The 22,512-nt window shown below is 50.3% G+C and overlaps 1 protein-coding gene across 1 annotated transcript in view; it reads left to right on the forward strand.

Moving 5' to 3' along the window:
* Positions 1–4,888: 4,888 nt before the first annotated feature.
* Positions 4,889–22,512, forward strand: part of EDA (ectodysplasin A) — a gene marked incomplete at its 5' end in the record, with an annotated part of 78,269 nt that continues 60,645 nt past the window's right edge. The window contains one exon of the mRNA XM_083882530.1: positions 4,889–5,179. Within this exon, the coding sequence (XP_083738656.1) occupies positions 4,889–5,179 (291 nt within the window). The remainder of the gene's footprint in view (positions 5,180–22,512) is intronic.

Here is a 22,512-nt window from a genome sequence, read left to right on the forward strand (position 1 = left end):
TTTTGGCAAAGCTGCTGCAAACCCTTGCGCTGTGAGACCTGTCATAGTTTAGGTGGTCTGCTTAGGGGGTACCACCTTGACAGGGTGTGACTCTGTGGGGTGGCACCTTTTCCCCAAGGACCCCAAATCCAGAGCTGTGTTCCCTGGTAAACAGGCCTGGAAAAGCACAGAATCAATTAAGTTGGAAAAGACCTCGGAGATCATTGAGTCCAACCTAGGACCCAACAAGACCATGGCACCAGGAAGGCTGGAGAAATCCTTGCCAAGGGGCAGGGAGAGGAGCCCCCTCCCTGTGGTCCCTGGTCAGGCTCAGTGTTAGGGTGCAGCTCCCTCCTTTCCCTTCTCCTTCTTTTCCCCCTTTTGAAGAGTGATCTGAGGGGCAGAGCAGGCTCTGGGCTCTCCAGCATCTTTCATATATCATGTCTGCTCCTTGAGGCACAGATCGTATCCTCTTTCCCTGGCACCAGCACAGCCCTAGAGTGGCACCCCCAGGACAATGCCTTGGCCGGTTCCGGAGCTGACCCGGGATATGGGAGCCGAGGGGTCGGGATGAGGGGGCCAGGAGGCACCAGGGAGGTTGAATAACGTGGTGTGGAATATCATTGTTCCAGCCAGGGTGAGTAAGAGCACAGCTGAGCCTGGTCACCGACGGCACTTCCACGATTCCAGGGGAGACAGGGGCTCAGAGACGGCTGCACAGTTGAAAATCAAGACGATGAGTCTATAAAAGTTTAAGAACTGAATAGATCCCGAACATTTGGTTCTCATTATCACCAAATAACATAAATAAACATACAACAGAACCAAGAGCAGCATCTTCCTCACCCCCTCTGCAAGAAGTTTTGTTTAGGCTGAACTTGGCCTCCTTGGCCAAACCTCCTCCCACATACTCTGGGATGGAATCATGGGGCTGCCAGGCCTCATCTTCCTCCAAAACAGAGCAAAGCCTGATCCATGCAGGAAAATAAGGTGTCAATGTGCTGCTGGTCCTTAGAAGTCAGCAGTGCAGCGGGAAATGTGAAAATAAGCCCAGCAAGAGTCAACACAGCCTTTTTTTTTTTTTTTTTTTTTTTTTTTTTTTTTTTTTTTTTTTTGTAAAAAGCCCATCCCACCCCTTGCCATGGGCAGGGGCACCTTCCACTATCCCAGGTTGCTCCAAGCTCCATCCAGCCTGGCCTTGGACACTTCCAGGGATGGGGTAGCCACAGCTTCTCTGAGCAACTTAGTGTTCATTGTGAGAATTCATGGAGTAAGATGAGAGGGAGAGATGGATGATGAGAGACACTGCAATGTCCTGAGGGGGAAGATCTTGGAAGAGTCCCTGGCAGAGCTAGGAAAAAAGCCATGAAAGTGATTCCTTAGTACATCTTGCTCTTCTAAGATGAACATATTGCTCAATCCCTGCCCCTATGGAAGCAGTTGGACACAAGTAATTACCTTTCCTGCTCGGACAGAGCTCTCAGTTACTGAAAAAACAGTCTTAAGCAAAGCAGATTGTATGGAACATCTTATATCTCACTGAGGAAGAGGAATTGAGATTGCAGTGCTGGATGGAGGCTCTATAAAATCAGGATTCTCCTTCCTAAGGCCTTGTACTGTTGAAGTGCCAGGATTTCAGGTTTTAGGAGACTTTATTGTATTCATGTTGTTGAGAACATCACTAAGAGAGCAAGGGATGGCTTTCCTCAAAAAAAAGTCAAGAATTCCAAAGCTTTTAGGTCACACATGTTAAACTTGACTTTGCAGCTGCTGCAGGAATTGCAGCTGCTGCCAAAAAGATTCCCTGATCTGTGGAATTCACATGGAGAGGGACACTCAGATCTGGCATGGAGTGCCCTATGTTTTGCAGAGTTGGACCCATTCCACAGGGAAGGGAGATCTAAGCTACAGCACCTTCCTCCCACCTGTGGTTAAATCCTTCTGGGATGGGAAGGTGATGCTGGAAAAAGCCCAGCAAGCTTGGGAATCAAGAGAAAAAGTCATTCCAGACGTCCTCTCTGTGTTCTCCTCTTCAGCTTCTGCCCACCCTCCCCAGGACCCTCTCAACTGCTCTTTATTTTTCCATCCAGAACATCAGGGATCCCTGTCCCTTCTGCATCTTCCCCACCCTCTGGTTCCTGCTTCTCCTGGACCAGGACTCTTGGAGCACAGGCAGGATACAAAAAACAACTTAAACCTGTGAGGTTCTTCATCCATGTAATAAAATTTTTCAGGGATGGCAGAGGAAGGGGAGGAAATGCTCAGAACAAGAGGAATTAAAATAAAATCCTGGAGAAACTGCAACCATGGGCTGTGAGGCTCGACTGGTCCAGGTGTGAGGATCTGTCCTGGGTTGACAGTGCTTCCTATCCCATATCGTGGACTACCTTGTTATGTCTAACAGCTGTCCCTGTTTTCCTGTTGGCTGGGCGGGCACTGTCTGCCCCCGCCCTCTGCTTTGCTTGCTGGCTTTCAGGCGGCTGGTTCCGCTCTTTACTGCTTGCAATTTTTGCTCTTTTTTTTTTCCTTTTCCTTCTTTCTCTTTCTGCCGCCGCTGTGCCTCTGTTTGTTTGTTTGTTTGTTTTTTCCTTTCCCTCTTTTCCCCTTCCCCTCCCCCCCCTTTAAGATTTAGGACCGGCACCGGACCGACCTGACCGGAGAAGTCCGAGGATCTCCGGGGCCCATGAAAGAAGCTCTGCGCCCTCCCCCTCACAGTAATCTGAGCCTTTTTTTTTTTTTTCCTTGTGTTGGGGGGTGTTTATTTATTTGTCAATAAACTGGTTTTTTCCACTTTGTTCGAGAAATTCCTTCCCAAACCCAGGGCTGGGGGAGGGGTGGTAGAGGTTTTGTTATTAGGGGATTCCTTTGGAGGTTCTTCCCTAATTCATCCTAAACCAGGACAGGATCCCACTTATTAATTATGTTTTAATTCCATCATCACATGGTATTCCTTTTTAATTAGCGGGATGCTGGTCAGCTCTAGGAAGCAGAAATCCCTCAGTTTGAGGATTTGGCCTAAATCCCTGATGAGATCTAGGCAGGAATGGAAAGGTCACATTTTCCCCCTGACCCAGCCCCAGGCTGACCTGACCTCTAAAATTCACCTTCAGAGTAACCTAAATAATTCTGGAAATTGGGATGAGGCTGCTGCAAGTGTGGGTAGGTCCATATAGGATTGGGATTTTTGAAAAACAGTATTTTGGTGCTGCAGGAGTTGGTCTTGATGATCCTTGCAGGTCCCTTCCAACTCAGGATATTCTGTAATCCTATGAGAACCAGTAACAACACTAAGCACTCAAATAATTATAAATGTTCCTAAAATAATTGTAGGGTTTTGAACAGAGGGTTCATTTGTGTTTATTTGCTTTTTGCTCCTCAGTTGTTGGGGTTGGCAGCGCTTGATGCTTCCAGTTTTGCTCTCCCCAAATATTAGGGAAACATTTCTTTCTTAAATGAAAACAGAGGCTCTCATGGAATTTCATGTCTATAACACAGGAGTAATAGGAAAAAAATCCTACTGCAGGAAAACAAGGACAGGAAGGGCTGGAAAAGGATGTCTTCCTCCCCACAGGCAGGACAAGGCCACCATGGGATTCTTTATGGCTGTGATCTGTGGGATGAAGGCCCCACAAATTCTCAGACAATGTGTTCCAGGACTTGGAAGGGTTTCTCCTGGAAGGGATGGGTTCGTGGAAAACTCTCCTTGTCCCCCAGGATCTGGGAGCACAGACCTGGCATGGGATCACCCAGCTCTCAGAGCCCACCCAGGGGAGTTCACCAGGACCCATCCCAGGGATGTGCTGGTTACAGTCCTTGGTGCTGGCCCTTCCTGGAGATCTGGGGATGATTCTGACATCTCCCAGCACTGCTGACCTGTTCTGCATCATGTGATCCTCCAAAACCACTTGGAATCCTCCTCTGCAGTGCCACCTCCTCTGCTGCCATTAACGACTCGTATTTAATTCCTTTTTTCCCTTTTACTTTTCCAAATCACATCCTGTTCTCTTCAGGCCACCTCTCCACTCTGTTCAGAACATTTCTAATTTCTCAATTCAAATTTCCTGGCAGCCTGTGAGCATCACACAGAACCTTATTCATCTCGTTATCCCTCTTGTTATCAATTAAACCCCCTGATTGGGACTAGAACCAGCACAGGCTTTGCCAACTCCATTCGATGAGCTTTAAGGTCCTTCCAAACCAAACCAGGTGTTATTCCATTCTATGATTCCCTCTCCAAACCCACACCTCTCCCTGGTTCATTCTTTCCCAGGCTGTTCTCTAGCTTCCATTAGTTTCCAGCAGTAACAATCAACCTTTAGAAAGCCGGAGAAGGGAGCAACAGCTGCCCCAAAATACTCACACACCCCTGGGCACCCCGTGCTCAGCCGTGTTCCCTGGCAGGGCGGTGACAACGCTGCCACGCCCGGGGATCGGTGGCGTTTTGTGTCTGCTTCCGGGAATCCTCCGCTGGCTGCGGAGACAGCGACTGGCGGGACTGCGGTCACCGGGACCGGGATCAGGTCCATTCATACTGGGATTGGGATCGGGATGGGGATGTCGACCGGGACTGGGACGGGGATCGGAGGCAGGAACGGGCTCTCCTGCACCTCACTGGGCACGGGCCCACCCATCACCGCGCCTGCCAGTACCGGGACAGGGATCGGGGCGTGGCTCCAGCCCTGACTCATTCCCCTCTAATTTGCATGTCTCCGCCCACAGTGTCCCTGCCCAGGCCCTGCCCCCCGGCCGGAGGCTGAGGCGGTGCTGCCCCGGTCTAGCCACGCCCCTCCGTGCTAGGCCCCGCCCCTTGGCGGGGCGCTGGCGGCCCGGCCGCGCAGCCCGCGGTGCCCGGCGCGCCCCGGGAGCAGCAGCGCTGGGGCCGCTCCGCGCCGCTCCGCCCGGGCGCACCATGGGCGCGGAGCGCAGGGTGGCAGTGGTGGCTCCCCGCGGCTGTGCCTGCGGCGGTGGCGGCAGCGGCGGCAGCGGTAGCTGGCGGCTCTTCCTCGGCTTCTTCGCGCTGTCGTTGGCGCTGCACGTCCTGACGCTGGGCTGTTACCTGGAGTTGCGCTCCGAGCTCCGCCGAGACCGCAGCCTGCAGCCCGCGGCCCCGCTGCGCCGGGACGGGACGGCGGCAGCGCCCGGAGCCCCGGCCGGGGGCCGCCCGCAGCGTGCGGCCGAGGGCGCGGAGCGGCGCCAGCAGGTGGGTCCGGCCGAGGGCGGGGAGACCGCGGGGGCTCTGCGCTGCTCGGGGCCATTCCCCGGCTCCGTCCCCGCGCTCGGGGCCGCGCCCCGCGGCGCTTCGGGACGGCCCCTCGGGGGAGTTTGGTGGAAAAAGAGGGGAAAGCCCCGAACTCGCGGTGCGGGGGTGAAGTGCGGAGGGGAGCTCGTCCGGGCTGGGGGTGATGGGCTGTGGGGCCGCCTGTGTTCCACCTGCTGCTCGCCGTCTCTCTGTCGTGACAGACCCGCCGTGTGTCCCGACAGCCCGGCCTTGGCCGGAGGCAGCGGGTCTGTCCCGGCCCTTGTGGGGTCCCCCCGGGCGCGGGGTGCTGCTGCCGGGGAGCCCCGCACGGCCCGGCCCCGCACCCGCCGTGCGCGCTGGGTCCCGGTCCCGCACGGCCTCCGCTCGTTCCCCTCCCTCCTCCTGCGCTGGGTTCGTGATTCCACTTCTCTTCCAGCCCAGGTGTATCATCTTTTGGGTGACGCCTTGGTGTCCCCTCAGCAGCAGCTCCTCAGCCTGTGCAGGACAGGTGGGCAGCAGCCTCCCGGTTGTCCCCGCCGGTGTCCCCAGCCCCTGGGGGTGTCGCCTGTCCCGAGAGCTTCTGGGAGAGCCGGAGCGGAGCTGGGGCCTCCGCTCGCAAACTTAGCTCATTTTTTCCAGGCACGAAAGCTCGCTGCGAGCAGGATAAGCTGGAGGAAGGAGTTTCCTTCCCTCCGAGTCTCCCGAGCGGATGCCCCGCTCCCCCGAGGTGCCGGGTGGTTTCGGGGGAGATGCCAAGCCCTGCCTCGGCACCCCGGCGGTCCTCGCCTTGCTGGTTATCAGTGTGTGTGTGTGGGAGGACAAAAATAGCTTTGATAAAGCGGCGAGTTTGGAACTTCCTCCCACTTGGCAGCGGGAGCCGTTCCGCCGCGCCGGCCTCGGCTGCCCCCGGGAAAGCCGGGCTTGCGCTTCCTTCGCTGCCTGGATCCCGCAGCTTCCCAATAAATCCAAGCCCAGCGCTGAACCGGAGGGAAGCCGAGCTCCCAGGTCATGGCTCTGCGCTCTCCCCTCGCTGCCCCTTGAGCAGCGTCAACACAGAGTGAGCCAGAGCACTTTGATGCCGTGCTGAGATTCCTGGGTTGCCTTGGAATAGTGCACGGCTGGAGTGCCTTTCGTGTTATCGTGCTGGATCTGTTTAGTCTTTCGAGCTCTTCTTTCCAGCGAGTGTATAATGAAATACCAGGGCAAATAGTTGAGGCATTTATAAATTACAGCGTTAGATAATTTGTTTCTGGATGCGGACGGAGCTCGGAGCGTCGCTCGCTGCAGCTGACGGACTCCAGTTAAGGTAACGCTAATTATTTATTTCTTTATTCTACATCTGGCCTGTCAGGCTTGAGATGAAATATTCTTTGGGGTACATTGAAGCAGTTGGGTTGGAGAAAAAGGTTGCTGGTAGTAGGGACATGGGGAAGGAAGGCTGAGCATCCCGAGCCGCTTGGGTTGGGAATGGCTGCCATGACAACGTGTGATTAATGAGATTTGTAGTGGTGCTGCTCACCCGTTTCTTGCTGATTTTTCTGCCTTCAGTCGATGTACAACTAAAAACAAACACTTTGGATGTCCTGGGGTGCTGTGAGTGCATCCCTTCAGTGATTAAAGCAGTGAAATGAGGGGTTTGTAAGCAGCTTTATTTAGAAAGTTATTGTCCAGCTTTGGAGTACATGTGGGGTTCTCGGCAACTCTTCCAAGCTGCACTGCTGATAAACCCAAAGTGTGATCCCATACATGTGATGCTTGCATAAATTGGGCTGAAATTACTAAATAACTCATTCAAGAGATGTTATCAATGACATTTCTCTCCTGAGGACCATGGTCAGAGTCAGGGTTCATTTGGGGGGACCAATGACCACGGTGCTGTGAGCCCTCAAATGTCCCTCAGCTGCTGAGGTGTCCTCAGTGAGGAGGCTGAATGCTGTGTGTTGTGATTGTACAAACTGACTTAAACCTAAAAGATACTCCCCTTCCTGACCCTTTTTTCTTTACTTTTTAATTATTCTATTTCCTCCCCTCCTGACCTGAGGGGGGGGGGGGGGGGGGGGGAAGGATGGGGAGTGGTCAGCGCTGAGATTTTGGCTGAAACCTCACATGGCCACGTGCCAGAAATGACCTCATGACAGGAGTGAGATTTGGCAGCTCGTTAATGCTCCACTTCCCTATCTCACAGGGTATCCAAATATGTAACTCATTTGGGATAGAAGGGCAGATTTTCATGGCAGAGTTTGAGGCATTGTAGTTCCACATCTTTGTCCCAGAACCCACCGGGTGTTAAATCACCACATTGGCTGTGAGATGAAGTTTGTTAGAGCTGCTTTAATTCATTGACTCTTCAGTGGCTTGGAGGTGTGAGAGAGGGTTTGGGGAGTGGTGGATCCTTGGCTGGTGGTATAAAATCCAAATAATCCCTCCGGATGGGTGTGCTGTGGGATGGGAGAGGGATTCTGTCAGGCGGGCTCTGCTTACGGAGATCCACATCGGGGCACTGTGTCCCTTTAGAGGATTTTGTACCTAAATTCGATCACATTTTGCTGTCAAAAAAAATCATCCTTGCAATATTTGAGCTGTGCAGAGCATCATTCCTGTGCTTTTTCTCCAACCAAATCTGTGTCATGCCACGTTTCTGCCAAAACTTGTTTTTTGGCCAATGCTGGGTGAAATGCGTGCCTTTAAGAGTGTCCCAAGATGGGGATAAAAACTGCCAAAGTCTGGGAATGGGATCAAATGCCATCGGTTTTGTCAAACTAATTGTGGAGGTGCTTGCAGCTGGTGAGGGGAGAGAGGGAAGGTGCTGAGTCAAAAAAAATATGTGCTGAGCAGCAATTTGCTTACTGGCATTTCACCTTCCGGATGCCAAGTTGTCTGATCTCAGTCTCCATTTCTCACCTTTTTAACAAGGGATGTTCCCACTTTGGAGCAGTGCCCACATCAGCATTCCTGATTTTGGCGTTGCTTTTATAGAATCATGCAATAGTTTGGACTGGAAGGGACCTTAAAGCTTATCCAGTTCCACTCCCTGCCACAGGCAGGGACACCTTCCACTAGCCCGGGATGCTCCAAGCCCTGTCCAACCTGGCCTTGGACACTTCCAGGGGATCCAGGGGCAGCCACAGCTTCTCTGGGCAACCTGTGTCAAGGCCTCAGCACCCTCACAGGGAGGAATTTCTTCCTTTCTTTTCCCTCACCAGTGTAAAATTGCAGGTTTTTTTTTTTTTTTTTTTTTTTTTTTTTTTTTTTTTTTTGTCAATTCTGGCTGCAGAGTAAGAGGCAACTCTTGGTGTGATTGGCACAAAGGCTCTAAAGGTGTCAAATCTGCTCCAGAGGCTTCTTCCACCCTGAGCATACCTGTGGCTCATCCATGTATCTTCATCCCTGTGTCTGGTTCCTGCATCCCAGCTGGAACCTTCCCAACGTGCTGAAAGCTTTGAGCAGAGCTCCTGTTGGAAAGGCTTCTCCAGCCTCCTCTGGAAGCAGCCTCAGCACAGGTCCTGTGGGCTCAGAACTTTAAATCCCTACTCAGGGCCTGTGTGTTCAGATTTCACGGCTCTGATCCCAGGTTAGGGAAAGGCTGGTGTGTGCAGAGGGAAGATGATGATTAGGGATGTGCCCCCACAGTGGGTTTTCCCTCAAATTCCACTTTATGGTCCTGGTTGTAGCTGGAAGAAGCTCCCAGAGAGCAATAAAGGGAGCCTGCAGAGCTCTGTGGCAAATGTCAGGCTCTGGTTACTTTCATTTACAACTCGAATTCTCATATTCCTGCTGCTGTGCCTATGAATATTCCATGCAAAATCTGGCCTGAATCCAGAACTCCTCCTGTTGAGATGCTGCAGAGTGGCAGGAGCGTGGCAGTGGCTGTGGTATGTGTTGCATCCTTTGGGAAATTACAGTGTGAGCTCTTCCCGAGGGCTGGAGGTGCATCCTGCATTTCCTGTGGGGTAAATTCCTGGTGTGAGGAGAAACCTTTGGCTGTGTGGGAGCAGCCCGGCTGGTCCTTGGAAATTGTGGAATCACAGAAGGGTTTGGGGTGGAAGGGACCTCTCAAAAGCCATCAAGTCCAATCTCTCTGCCACAGGCAGGGACACCTTCAACTCAATCAGGACCTTCCCAAAGTCCTTATTCCTAGATTTATGGTGCTGCAGGGGTGCCTTTCCTTCTGCCCCCAGCCTCCTCCACAGCTGAGCTGGGGTTTAATTTCTGTTTTCTGCTCATTCCATGAAGGAGAAAAACTGTGACTTTGTGTGAGGACCAGGACATTTTATCAGCATTTACTGAGTTCCTTGATGAAGAATGTTGTTGCCAGAGTAAGTGCTTGATTGACCCATGACCAAATTGCAGGGTTTTTCCACAATTTTTCGATGAGTTCCCTGGAAAATCCTTGAACTTGGGTTTTTAACAGCATTCCCAAGTTATCATCCCCTTAACCCCAGAGTAAATAGTGCTGTATCATCCCCATATTATTTTAACCTTTTAACATTATTTTTCTTACCACATAATAACATAAATCTTCCCTGCTCTCCCATACACATGTAGTGTCTTGTAATGCTAATTAAACTGCACACCAGCCTAATTTTGCTCTCAGACGAATGCAATATATTTTTCTTGACTGGAAGCCAAACTCTGAGAGCTTCAGAGCATGCGGAGCTCTCATTCCAGTCTTATTATATGTTAATGGCTTTATATTTTAATATCTTTCAACACTTGGGGAGGATGTTATTTTTAGAGGTGTCTGGCTGCAGAAGGTACCGGTCTGTGAGGGGTTTGGGGGATGTGAAGCACTGAGTAAACTCCATGCAGTGAGTAAATGGGAGGTGTGTCCTTGAAGAGGTGTAAATCTATCAGGATCCATTGTGCACAAGCTTGGAATCACAGGGAGGTTTGATGTGATATTACCCTGGTTAAGTGGGAGATTCGGATGCAATTTTACTGTGATTAAGTGGCTTTATGGGATGGTTGTAGTGGTAAGTGCTCTCCCTAAACTCTGGATTTGTGTGCTAATGGTGCCGATGCCAGTCTGGCCTGGATGCTACTACAGCAGGAATAATCACTCCCAGATGGGTGTGGATAGAAACGAGCTCTTTCCCTAATCTCAAATGAAATGCCGTTATAAGTGCAAAGTCCTAATGATGCCGGACCCCATTGATGGGGTGCCAGCCCTGTAACACCTTCCAAATGGAATTGCCAGCATCCTTCTGCCTGGCTGCACCTCAGCTTTGGGGATGGATTTGAGATATACTCCTTGGGGATGGCTCTTTCAGTAGAATCCCAGAATCTGCTGAATTGGAAGGATCCCATCAGGATCGGGGTTCACTGCATGGCACGGGGTTGAGTTGTGTGGCTTTGCAACTGCAGACATTACATAACACGAGGTGGCATCGTGTGGTGAGGGTTTGTGTGGTGTGGGGATGGTCTGGGTTCCATGGTGTGAGTCCTCGTCCATCGTGTGCGGGTTTATGTCCATGGGGAGGGTCCATGTTCTGTGGCTTTGCCGTGGTTGGAGCCTCTGGCTCGGTGGCTTTGTGGCAGTGACTGTTGTGTGATGTGGCTTTGCCGTGGTGGATGGGGCAAGGGTTGTTTGTGCTGCACGGGGCCGTGGTCATTGCATGGTGTGGCAGGACAGTGGCCACGATGGCTGGAAGCTGCTGGACGCTTCCAGGAGGGAGGAGGGGAGGACTGGGGAAGAGTTGCCTCCTGCCAGAGCTGCCTCTTGCATGGCCCTTGGGAGCTCAGACCCCTCCTGGCTCCCCTCCTGGGCAGTGCCGGTGCCCCAGGGGTTAAATCCCATCCCTGTGTGACAACAGGGTTAAATCCCTTGCCAGGCCAGCGGGGTGCTGTCCCTGAGTGCTGCTTTTGTCTTTTAATCCCTCCTTGCAATTCCTGTCACCTCTGGGCTTTCAGCCTCTCCCGAGTGCACTCGGCTGAGCTGGTGCTGGAAGTCAAATCCACCTGGGAGCAGGTACAGGCTCTGTGGTTGTAAATTATCTGCAGGTGGGAGGGTTGGGGAGATGCTGTGTCGGACAGATCCCACTGTGCTGCTTAATCCCAGAATCCCAGCATGGTTTGGGTGGGAAGGGATCTTAAAGCTCATCCCATTCCATTTCCTGCCATGGGCAGGGACTCCTTCCACTATCCCAAATTGCTCCAGCCTGGTCTTGGACACTTCCAGGGATGGGACAGCCACAGCTTCTCAGGGCATCTTCACAGTTGTATCTTCTCCCTTTTCCATTTCTTGTTTTAACTGGATAATGCTGTCATTCTTTCCCAGAGAGTTGAGAAGATTGGAGTGCCCTGTCCAGAAAAAAACCTCCAAACTTAAATATAAATCTTTGAATCTCATTCTTATTTGGTAATAATATTTATATTTGCTAAAAATAACTAAATCTTTGTAATTCTTCCTTATATTTTCTGATCCATGAGGCGACAGTGGCTTTCCCAGGGATGTGGGGCAGGCACCAATGGCCTAAACAGACCTTTGTGATCCTTCCAGTCTTCCCCACGTGCCGGGCTCAGTGAAATTAATCCAGGAAGTGTTGGGGAAGATGGGACAGGAAGGGCTTGCGGGTATGATTGCCTGGCAAAAAATACTGGCGATGTAAAACCTGTGAGTGAAATAGAAATGAAAGCCAGCTTTGAGATGTGATCATGGCAGGCAGGAAGACGATAATTAGCTGGAGATAGGTTGAGGGATAGAAAACAAAAGGACTCAAGGGAATAGCCCTGCCAAGGTATCAGGGAAAAGGTAGATAAGAAATGTAGTCTTTAGAGTTTAGAATACAGGATGATATGGTAATACAGTAGTTCTCATAGGCTGCATGCAAAGTTTGTAGGTTTTGTATCTTGCGCTGGTTGGTCACTGTAAATTAGAATATTCAGCACAAAAGGAGATATAATGTATTGTAATAGAATATCTCAGGTCTGCAGAGTTCCTTCTCCCTGCCGTCCACGGATGCTCCTACAAGGAAGTAATTTCAGAGCAATCATTTCCTTTTACTTTGCAAACAAGTTGCTGTGCTACTGGTTCCCGTAACAGCACTTTATTCTAATTTTCCTATGGGATAGGAAAATAGGATAAGGCATTTAAAGCTGGCAGCTGGAACTGTTGCCAACCCAAGAGGATGGAACAGTTCAGACTCAAAACTGAGGGGTTTATTTTAATTTTTTACTGCAGTTGCTGCTGTTCCTGGGGCTGCAGGAAGGCTCTGCCTGGAAAACTTGAATTCTCATGTTTTCCCATAAAACATAACCTATGGCAGAAAAATGGGATCAGACAAGGAATTGCTGGATGTGCAGCCGATGAGGTGCATTTCGAGAGCAGGATGAAGAAAAGAATTGGGTTTTCTACTGCAGCTGTTTGTGTCTTTTGAGTGATAATGAACTCAATGAGTAGTTGGCTGCCTTGGGGCTGTGGATGGGCTTGTTGGTGCTTGCTCTGTCTGTCTGGGGTGTTAACTCTTGCTGGGAAAGGGGGAGATCCCATCCAAAGGTGAGGGAAGCCCATCAGGAATTATCTCTGTGTGCGTTGGAGTAAATTCTGGCAGATTTCTAAGGTCGAAAGGGGATTTTTTTTTTTCCTAGGGGGGCAGGAAGGCAAAGTTTAAAGCTGGAAATTTTCCATTTTAAAGGAATATTAAATCTTCTTTTGAGCAATATCTTTATTGCAAACTTGGGGTTTTCTCCTGTTGTTGACAAGAGTTGTTTTGTCTCAGAACACAGTTCCTGCAGAGATTCCTGAACTGTGCAGGACTTAATGGTGAAAGGACAAGAGGTGATGGGTTTAAACTAAGAGGGTTGATTTAGATTGGATACTGGGAAGGAATTCTTCCCTGTGAGGGTGGTGAGGCCCTGGCACAGATTCTGTGGCTGTTCCAGCCCTGGAAGTGTCCAATGCTAGGGCAAATGGGGCTTGGAGCAACCTGGGATACTGGAAGGTGTCCCTGCCCATGGCAGGGGGTGGAATGGGATGGGTTTTAAGGTCCCTTCCTACCCAAAACAACCTGTTCTTCATTCTCTGGAAAGGGAATGTGTGCAGGAAAAGTCCTTGAACTGAAGGCTTCAGCTGAGCCTTGGATGCTCAGCACTAATCCTGGCTCAGCTGAGCTTGGCCTCCATGTCTGGTGAGATGCTGAAACCAAGAGAAAAACTCAACCTTTTGCTGGCAGGGTGGATTTTGCTTAGGAGATGGGAGAGCCTCCATGCTCAGCACCGGCAGGAATGCTGTCTGATGTAATCCCTGGATCCCCTGGATGGAATCCAGCACTCTGGGCTCAGTCCAGTGCATCTCCCCTGTATCTCCAGGGACTGGTTCTTATTTCAGGCTCAGCACCAGTAGCAGAAGGGCAGGAGAGTCTCTGTGCCACTGCCAGGGATGCTGGGAGCCAGCACATTCCTAATAAAAGCAGGATTTGACCTCAAACACAGGTGCTTGGCAAGTCATTCACACTCCTCTGTGTGGCTGCAGGGCTTGGACAATTCCAGATGTGCTGTGTCAGTGTCCTGGTTGGAATAGAGCTGCAGGAGGAGCTCTGGGAAGTTGAGGTCTTCAAGTGTTAAATCCTAAGTGCTGCTCCTGTAGGCTCAGCTCCGATCCTGGCGTCTGGCGCACGTTTCCAACAACAGCCTGTATTTGCCAAGGAAAATGATGCTGGACGCAGCAAAGAGCTGTCAACTCTTACCTCCCTACACTGCTGGACAGCTTTTCTCCTGCTTTCCAGAATAAATGGGCTGTTTGGAAGTGATATGGAATTTGGGGTTCTCAGTGATGCTTTCATCCCCTTCCTTCCATCTTCACCCCATTCCTGACAGCAGCACCTCACATGAGGGCTGTGGGGTCCCTCTGCAATCCCATTGTTGAGGTGAGGGCTGAGGATCACGTTAAGCTGAGAATAACTCAAGTTCTTCTCTTCTGGTACCTAAATGTTGGACCAAGGGGATTTTGGCTGGAATATTAAAGAACTTGTTTCTAAAAAGCCTGGTTTTGTGCAGATGAGTTCAGGAGAAGACCCTCAGGGACCCCTGGACTGGTGTCCCCCCACTCACTGACCATGAGCTTCTCTATTGGGTCCTTCTGACTCAAAACTCTTTTTTTCCCATCTCTGAAGATGCTGAACCCCCAATTTATAAATTATAATTCTGCTAATGAGGGTTCATAGGGTGTTTGGGGTAGCTACCCTTCAGTCAGATCCCTATGACGATCCCACATGGCTTCAAGGTGGATCGGGTACTGAAACAGTTAAAAATTCCTGATGCTGATGCACATGAGCAGAGCACATGGGATCCAAGTTTGCTTTCTGAAATCTGGCAAATAGCAAAAATTTTGATGTCTGTGAACAGCAATCACACCCCGAGGCAATGACGGCTGACAAGGAAGGGCTCCTGACATATTTACTGAACAATTTTCTTATCATGAAGTGCTCAAAAAGCCCAAACCTGGAGAACAATAGCAGCAAAAATCCCACTGCAGGGTTTGTCAGCAGATGCAGCTTGGAGATAACAAATGATTTTTGTTTGACTCCTTGGCATTTAGGGGTTAATTGGAGCGAGGCCAAGTGTGGTAAGATAGTGCCTGAATCAAAGTTTTAAAAACACTGGGATTGGAAGGGTTTTAACTTTTAACTTCTGTGAGGCTCTTAGAGGCTGGTAAAGAGGTGGGTTAGAAACAACTAAAGGAAAACATTTGGCTTGGGCAGTAAAAATTGAATTTGGAAGGGGCAGCCCTTCCTGAGACCCCAAAAGTCATTTCAGCCCTCACCCCAGCTGGGTTTCCCCTTTTGCTGGGGCTGGATTGGTCTGAAGTATTATTAAACAGTAATAAATGGGAATTAAATGGGAATAAATGTTTCTGTGAGGGTGTGTCACGTGTTCATCCACCAGTCCCTCTGTCCTGGTTGTTGTGTGTGTTTGGAGAATGAAGCAAAACTGCATTTGTGAGAAACAGGAGGACTTTGACACAAAAAATCAGGAATAAAGTTGTAATGTTGGTCCTGATCCAGATGGTCCCTTTGATTTCACTCTGATTTAGAAAGGCACTGGCCTGAAACTAGTCCAGAGGGGTGTCCAGGATGCTCTGTGAACTCTGGTATGAGGAATTCTGAGCAATAAAACTTTGGAAGTGTGGCCTTCGAGGGCTATTGTGGAAGGAAGGGCATAAGAAACATGACACTAGGATTGTGATTCCTGGCAGGAATGCTTTGCAATGGGGAAATTTCAGTTTGGTTTGTGTTGCTTACATGCCTTTCTTCTCGCTGAAGGGCAAATGACAGTGTCAGCATTAAATGTGAGGAGCTGACATCTTCCCATGAAATATGCCCAACGTCCCCAGAACAGAGCTGGAATTATTGCTGCTCCAGAAATCCGCCTTCCCTGGATTTTACTTTTGGTTTTACCCCAAAAGGGACCTGACTGAAATGTTCCTGCTGATAAAGAGGTTGGTTATGGAGGGAATTGTGCTCTGGGGAGAGGTCTGGGAGCAGGAGGAGCCGTGGCTATGCTGGATGTCCCTGTGTCTCTTTTGGCCCCTAGGCTCTCATGTTGGGACGTGTCAGCCTGACAGGCGCCTGAGATGGAACAAAACCCAGGGCAATTGCTTGAATATTTGGGGGGGTTTTTTGAGGCCACTTCTCTGGGTTTGAAGATCTTGAACTTCTGTGGGGAAAATTTATGGTGGTTTAGAGATGGAAGAGATTGGCCTTGTTCTCTGCGATGCCCTGTTGGTCCCGTGTCCCTGGCAGCTTCTGTTGTGGTGGCTTTTTGGTTGGTTGGTTCAGCTGGGCTTGGTGTAGCCAGGGCTTCACCCCACAGGGTGAGTGATTTAGGGAGCTCTATTGACTGGGGGCCAGTGGAGATGTGTGTGGCAGATGGAGCTGCAGGAGGATGAGGAGTCAATTTATCTTTCCATCCAGTGTATTGTGCTGGTTGTTTTGGAGATCAGGAAGTGCTCATTGTGCTGGGCTGAGTTTGGACCCCTTGTGGGTTTTTCCACCAAGATCTGCCTGGGTTGGTGTCCATGGAGAAGAGGAACCTGTCAGGCTGCTCAGGAGTTGCTGATTGTTGCATCTGCAGATCAGCAGGGTTGGGCTTTGTTGGACAAGAGGCTTTAAGGGACACCTTGCATGGAAAGGGTTGTCCAGCCCTGGCACAGGAGTGGTGGAGTCCTCATCCCTGTAGCTGGATGTGGCACTTGGGGACATGGTCAATGGTGGCCTTGGCAGTGCTGGAGGAATGGTTGGACTCTGATCTCAGAGGGCTTTTCCAATTTCAATAATTCCATGATTTTTCTCAGGCTTCTACTATCATTGCTCATTGCTGACATGCTCAGATTGGAAGAACTTGGGTTATTTCATACAGGATCCTTGTTTCCTTCTTTCCCTCTGAAATCTCCACAACAGAACCATTTGCACATAAATGAAGCAGAATTTTTGGCCAGCTCTTGTACACACCTGTGCACTCCCATCACCCACCAGGAAATTGCTGCCCTGAAATGCTGTTCCTAAAATATTTGCTGAGAAATGGTTTGGGAAGGCTAAAAATTATTCTTTTGAGATTTCTCACGTGGTCAGTTGTGAATTAAGGCTGCACAAAAAGAGGTTCTTCAAGCAAATGAGCTGTTCTTAGAAGCAGTAAGGTGGGTCAAGATGGGACCACCCCCTTCCCATAGGCAGGAACACCTTCCACTATCCCAGGTTGCTCCAGCTTGGCCTTGGACCTGTCCAGAGATGGAGCAACCACAGCTTTTTCCGTAAAATGATGGAAAACACTGGGCTGGAGGGGCTCTGGTGAATATAGGACTATTTAATATATAGGATGATTTAATTTCTGTTTCAGTAGCTCTGTTTGCCATCAGGGGCTGGGGTCAGCTGGGGAGAGGGAGGAGGATGGAGGGGATGAGGCAGCGAGTCCCTGCTCCAGCAAGGCAGGATTTCCAGTAGGAGAATGCCCTTGGAAGAGTGTGTGTTTGTGCCCACAGCCATTAAGCTCCATAATCTTGGTGTCTGTATCGACTTACAAATGAAAGCTTGCAGTAATTTGGAGAAGCATTTGAATTGTGAGCAGTAGTGATGATGCTGAGCTTGTCTTTTAATGCTGAGTTTAGAGGCTTTGAGGTTTGGATTAAAAAAAACTTCAATGAAACCACAAAAAAGACATTGGAAGCATAGCTGAACAGGTGGAACAAATTTGTTAAATCTGTTATTGGGAAAACAGCAACTTGCTTTTAAGAAATAAATCAATCTGCAGCTCAGTGTTTCATAATGAGGAGTGGGATAGGAAAATCTAAAAATATCTCCAAATGAGAGCTAATGCTCCAAAGGAACAGATCCAAACTAGAATATAATATTGTGGTTACAATAAGGATTTTAAAGTTCATTGAGATCCTTGCTGGGATGCAGATGGGACTTGAAGAGCCAGCATATTTCCCTTGGCCAGGTCCAGTTTTTATTTGCATAATAACTTATATGTATTGCCAGTAGCTCGCAGAGCCCCTGGTCAGGATTGGGAAACCACGATGAGTTCATCCCCCTCTGCCTGCTGAGACAATATATTCCCCAAGAACTGGGAGGGAGGCGTCTCTAGCAACTGAAGCAAGTGATTATGTGCTTGAAAAGGCAGGAAAAAAGCAGAGTTTTAACCCTCTGAACCTTTGTGTACCTCGGATCTTCTCAACAAGACCCATTTCAAGGGTTTTTGTCCTTCGTCTGCCTTTGTCCCTGTCCCTCCTGTAGCATGAGCTTTAGCAGCTGATTTTAATGAAGTCAAGGAGCTTTTCCAGGTGGAAAACGTGTCCTGGGTTTTCAGGAGATGAGGCATCTGTGCTGTTGTCTCTGTTATTGTAGAACCATGGAATGGTTTGTGTCAAAAGGGGCCTTAGTGATCATCTCGTTCTACCCCTTTTCTGCTCCTTTCCTTAATTTCCCCTGTGCTGTTCAGGCAGCAGAGCCAGCTCTGCTTCCATTTTTCTTGCAAAGCGATTCCACAGCTTCATCCCTCTCTCAGCAGGTTCTTCCTAGCATTATTCCAGAGTTTCCCTTGCTCAGCAGAGCCTGGGTGCTCTGTCACACCAGGCCAGGCTGGGGCACTGCCATCACCTTTCATGCTCCATCGTTCCTTTCTTTTGGGACTTGCTGAGGGCTCCTGGGCACAGGGGGCTTCTTCCAGTGCTGCTGTGGAGTAGCTGCTCCCAACTAACCAAATCCACATGGACAGCTGTTGCTCAGAGGGGAGTGGGTAAGTGCATCCATAAAGTTTGGGATTTGTGCCGGAGGGAGCGCAGCCGGTGCGTGGCCATTGCTCTCTGGGAGCCCTCGGCGCGTAAACCCAGGGGAACAAACCCCAGAACCTCTCCAACTTCCAGATTCTGGTTGAGGGAAGAATCAAGGTGTTGTGGAGTTGTAAATGAAAATGCCAGTTTTTCACAGCTGGGTGTTCCTGTGCACTGGGACCAGGGTTGCTCAGGGTTAGGGATTGTGTGTGGCGGCACAGCTTTGTTTTGGGTGCAGAGAGGGTTTACCTGAAACTGCTTTAGGCTGGATTTTAGGAAAAAGTTCTTTCCCCAGAGGGTGTTTTGGCACTGACCAGGCTCCCCAGGGAATGGGCATGGCCTCAAGGCTGCCAGAGCTCCAGGAGAGTTTAGACAATGCTCCCAGGCACAGGCTGGGATTGTTGGGGTGTCTGTGCAGGGCCAGGAACTGGACTGATGGTCCTGTGTGTCCCTTCCAACTCAGGATATTCCATGATGCTGATTTTGGTGATGGACAGGTTGCAGTGACAGTGCCACTGTCCTCTTCTGTACCAGGGTGAGATGCCCTTGGGGTGACAAAGGCTGGTGCTGCTGGTGCCTTTGCCATGGTCAGTGTTGGCTGGGTCCATCCAACCAAACCATTGGGGCTGCCATTTTCCTTTGGAAGCATTTCTGAGTCTGGGGGTGCTTTTCCATGGCTGGGATTCCCTAAGTGCATTGTAACATCACTTTCTGCCCCAAACCTCAGCTCAGACTTCAAGGACTTATTTTTCACCTTGCAACTGTTACCATCCCCAGCCTGGTCATTATGCTGGGATCTGGATAGATCCATGGGTTTGGAAACTCCTCCTGTTGCTTTAGTGCTGAGAGGGGCCCGTGTAGCGCTGATTTGGGAAGCCCTGCTCTCCATCTGCTCCCGTGGTTTGGGAGAGCTGGGATGTGATGCCTGTGATCCCCACTCCGACCACGATGGCCCCTCTGGCAGAGAGCCACCCAGAGTGGCTGGGAGGCAAGGATTTGGCACCCATGGGTGCTGCTGGAGGTGCTCAAGCGTTTGAGAGGTGCCAGGGACTCACTCCGGCCACGCTGCCAGTGATTTTTTAAGGCTGAGGGGTTGGTAGAGCCTTTGTGTTCCTGCTTTGAAGCCCCGGCCTGAAAGTGTTGTAATGAGATTTTATGATGTATTCTGGCAAGGCCTGGTTATTTTGTGTGTGGATTTATTGTCTAATGAATTGAGTGATTTTGAAATGTTTTGTGCAGCGCTTTTTTGGAAAGGACATTGTATTTTGTTTATGGGACATGTGAGTTTTTATGAAACTTTATTTAGCTTTTAGCAAGAATAATCTTTATTCAACAAATAGTGCAAATAAATCTTTAATTGAACAAATATGTGCCGACTTTCAAACACAGTAACAAACAATGACATGAAACAAGGAAACTTTGGAACAATATACAACTTTAAACATAGTATTAAAAAAAACCCAAAACAAAAAAACAAACCCAACGCAAACTCCCTAACAAAGCAGATTTTTGGCTGTGTAGAGGAGCATGGTTATGTGGGACCTGCCAAGCTGGAGGGAGCAGAGCAGGGAATGTGGTGCCTGGTGGCTTTCCAGGGGTGCTCAGGGATTGGGGTGCCCCCATGCTGGGGTTTGGCGGGAGTGGGAGCTGCTGGATGTGCCTGGGCTGTGGGAGCAGATGTGGGATTTTTCCTTGTATGTCCCAGTCCTTCCTGAGCTGCCTTCCCAGTGGGGCATCCCCAGCCCCAAGGAGGGATGGGGGGCACCCAGGGGTTGAGGATTTGCCTCTTCCAGCCCCATATTGTCTTCAGGCTCTTGGAGGGCACTCGAGGTGCTCTGAGCTCTGTGTTGCCGTAGTGTCCTGTGTGAGCTGCCTGGGAAATGGGATGAGCATTCCCTGCTCCTCTTTATTCCTGCCTGGGCTTGGCTGCTGCCACTTCGGTTGCAAATGGAGATTCCCATCCCCTGCACTGCATGTAGCTGTAAATTCCTGAAAAACTCTCAAATCCAGCATGAAAGCATTTGAAATGAGGGGAGGAAACCCTCAGCATTTGTTTCATTTCACTTTTTGGAGTGTTGGTCTTAAGGGAAGATGGGCAGAGTCACCTTTCTGTTTATTTCCTTATTAATCTGATCCTACTGGATTTCCTTCCTTGTTCCAAGTATGGAACATTCCTTTTATATCCCTGGAAGTGTTTCAGGCCAGGTTGGACAGGGCTTGGAGCAACCTGGTCTGGTGGAAGGTGTCCCTGCCCATGACAAGGGATGGAACTGGATGGGCTTTAAGGTCTCTTCCAACCCAAACCGTTCCAGGATTCTTTGCAAATAATTATCCTAAAGTATGGAAGGAGTTTAGTACTGAAGATGCTCATACAGCTGCTGCTTTTCCCTGGAATTTCCTATAATGATGGGAAAATTACTTGGCAGGAAGAGATCAAGCTCTGCATTTAAGTGACTTCCCTACATCTTCAAACCCCAGGAATATCAGAAATACGAACCCTGATATTTCTTCTTTCTCTGGGGAGAGCAGTTTTAGCCCTTCATTGCCCTGCCCTTTTCAGTCCCTGGAATTGGAACAAAAGAGCTTTTCTTCAAAAAGTGAGCCGTGGAATTGGGTGTTAATGGAAACTAATTAATGCTGAATGGAAAATTCCTTCTCGGCTATGTTTTGCCATTCTCTTTTATAGCTCCAACCTACCAGACCTCTCTAGGGCTGCCCATACTTTTCCAGGAAGGATAAATGAGGCTTATGTTTCCAGAATGGGAAATGGAGGAATCTCACCCCTCCATGCACCCTTGTCTTGATCTGACCCAACCTTCTCCAGACCTTTGAGTGATCCTAGAAGGGCCCAGTGCTGCTCTCTGCACCCACCTCACCTTCAGAAACCCCCTTTTTCTTTGGATTTGGCCTCATTTTCTGTTTCAGACAATCACAGGATCATTCAGGTTGGAGAAGTCCCCTGAAATCATTGAGTCCAACCCTTCCCCAGCACTGCCAAGGCTACCACTAGCCCACATCCCCAAGTGGCACATCCACATTGTTAAAAATGGGCGGAGATAATATTTTTCTCCTTAAAATGCCTTTATTAATCAGCTCTTACAAGGGTGTCTCGAGGGGCCAGCAGCCGGGTTCGCCCTTGAGGAGGAGGGTCTTGGTCAGCTTTGCAGCCGGAACTTCCTGCAGAGCTGGAGAACTCTTTCCTCACCGGGGGTCTCCAAGGAGTTCTGATTTCTGTTTGTTTGCCTCGGGGTCTCACCTTTTTTTGGGTATTTTTAGGTTACAGCGAGTTACAAAAAATTGTATTAATCAGCTCTATTAATACTCTAGGGTATACACGGCTTAGTACTGGTTTTTGTGGGTTTAAATCTTACATGGATTTATCTTTATAGGGGTTTTTTGGTGTTAAAAAGGGTCCCAGAGTGCATTGGGATTCTTAATTTACATGTACTATGGGGTTGCCCCGGGGGAAGCAGGGGCTGCAGCAGCCTCATGGCGGGCTGGAGTTATTTTGCAACTGGCAGCAGCGAGATGGCCGCGCTACACGGGGAGCGGGCCCCTCGAGGGTCCCGTGGTTTCGATGGGGGGGGCGCGCCGGTGGCGGCGCCTCGGCGGCGATTTGCCATGGCTCTGGCGGCAGCGGGGGTCCGGGATGGCCGCGCGGGCCAGGAGCAGCGGGCTGCCCCGTCGGCAGGGCCACGCCGGGGCAGTGGCAGCGGTGGGAAGGCGCGGGCATGAGACGTTCTGGCTGTGCCGCAGCGCGGGAGCAGTCTTTGGGAGCGCAGGGGTTCTCCGCGCCGGTCTCGGGGCGGCTCGGCAGCTCGTGCCGCGCGGTGGCAGTTTTACGGGCTCTAGGAGCTGGGCCGCGTCGGCCCGAGGCAAGCGGACACTCGGGGGGGAGGCGGCACACCGGCAACTTTTGTTTTCATTTTTTTTTTTCAGCGGTGCAGGGGCCGGGAACAGCGGCAGGAAGGCGCGGGCAGCCGGCATTTCGCGGGGGTTGCAGGCTCCTCCGAGGCGGCGGGCAGCCCGC

Source organism: Zosterops lateralis (assembly GCF_965231275.1).
Source record: "Zosterops lateralis genome assembly, chromosome: W".
NCBI lineage: Eukaryota > Metazoa > Chordata > Aves > Passeriformes > Zosteropidae > Zosterops > Zosterops lateralis.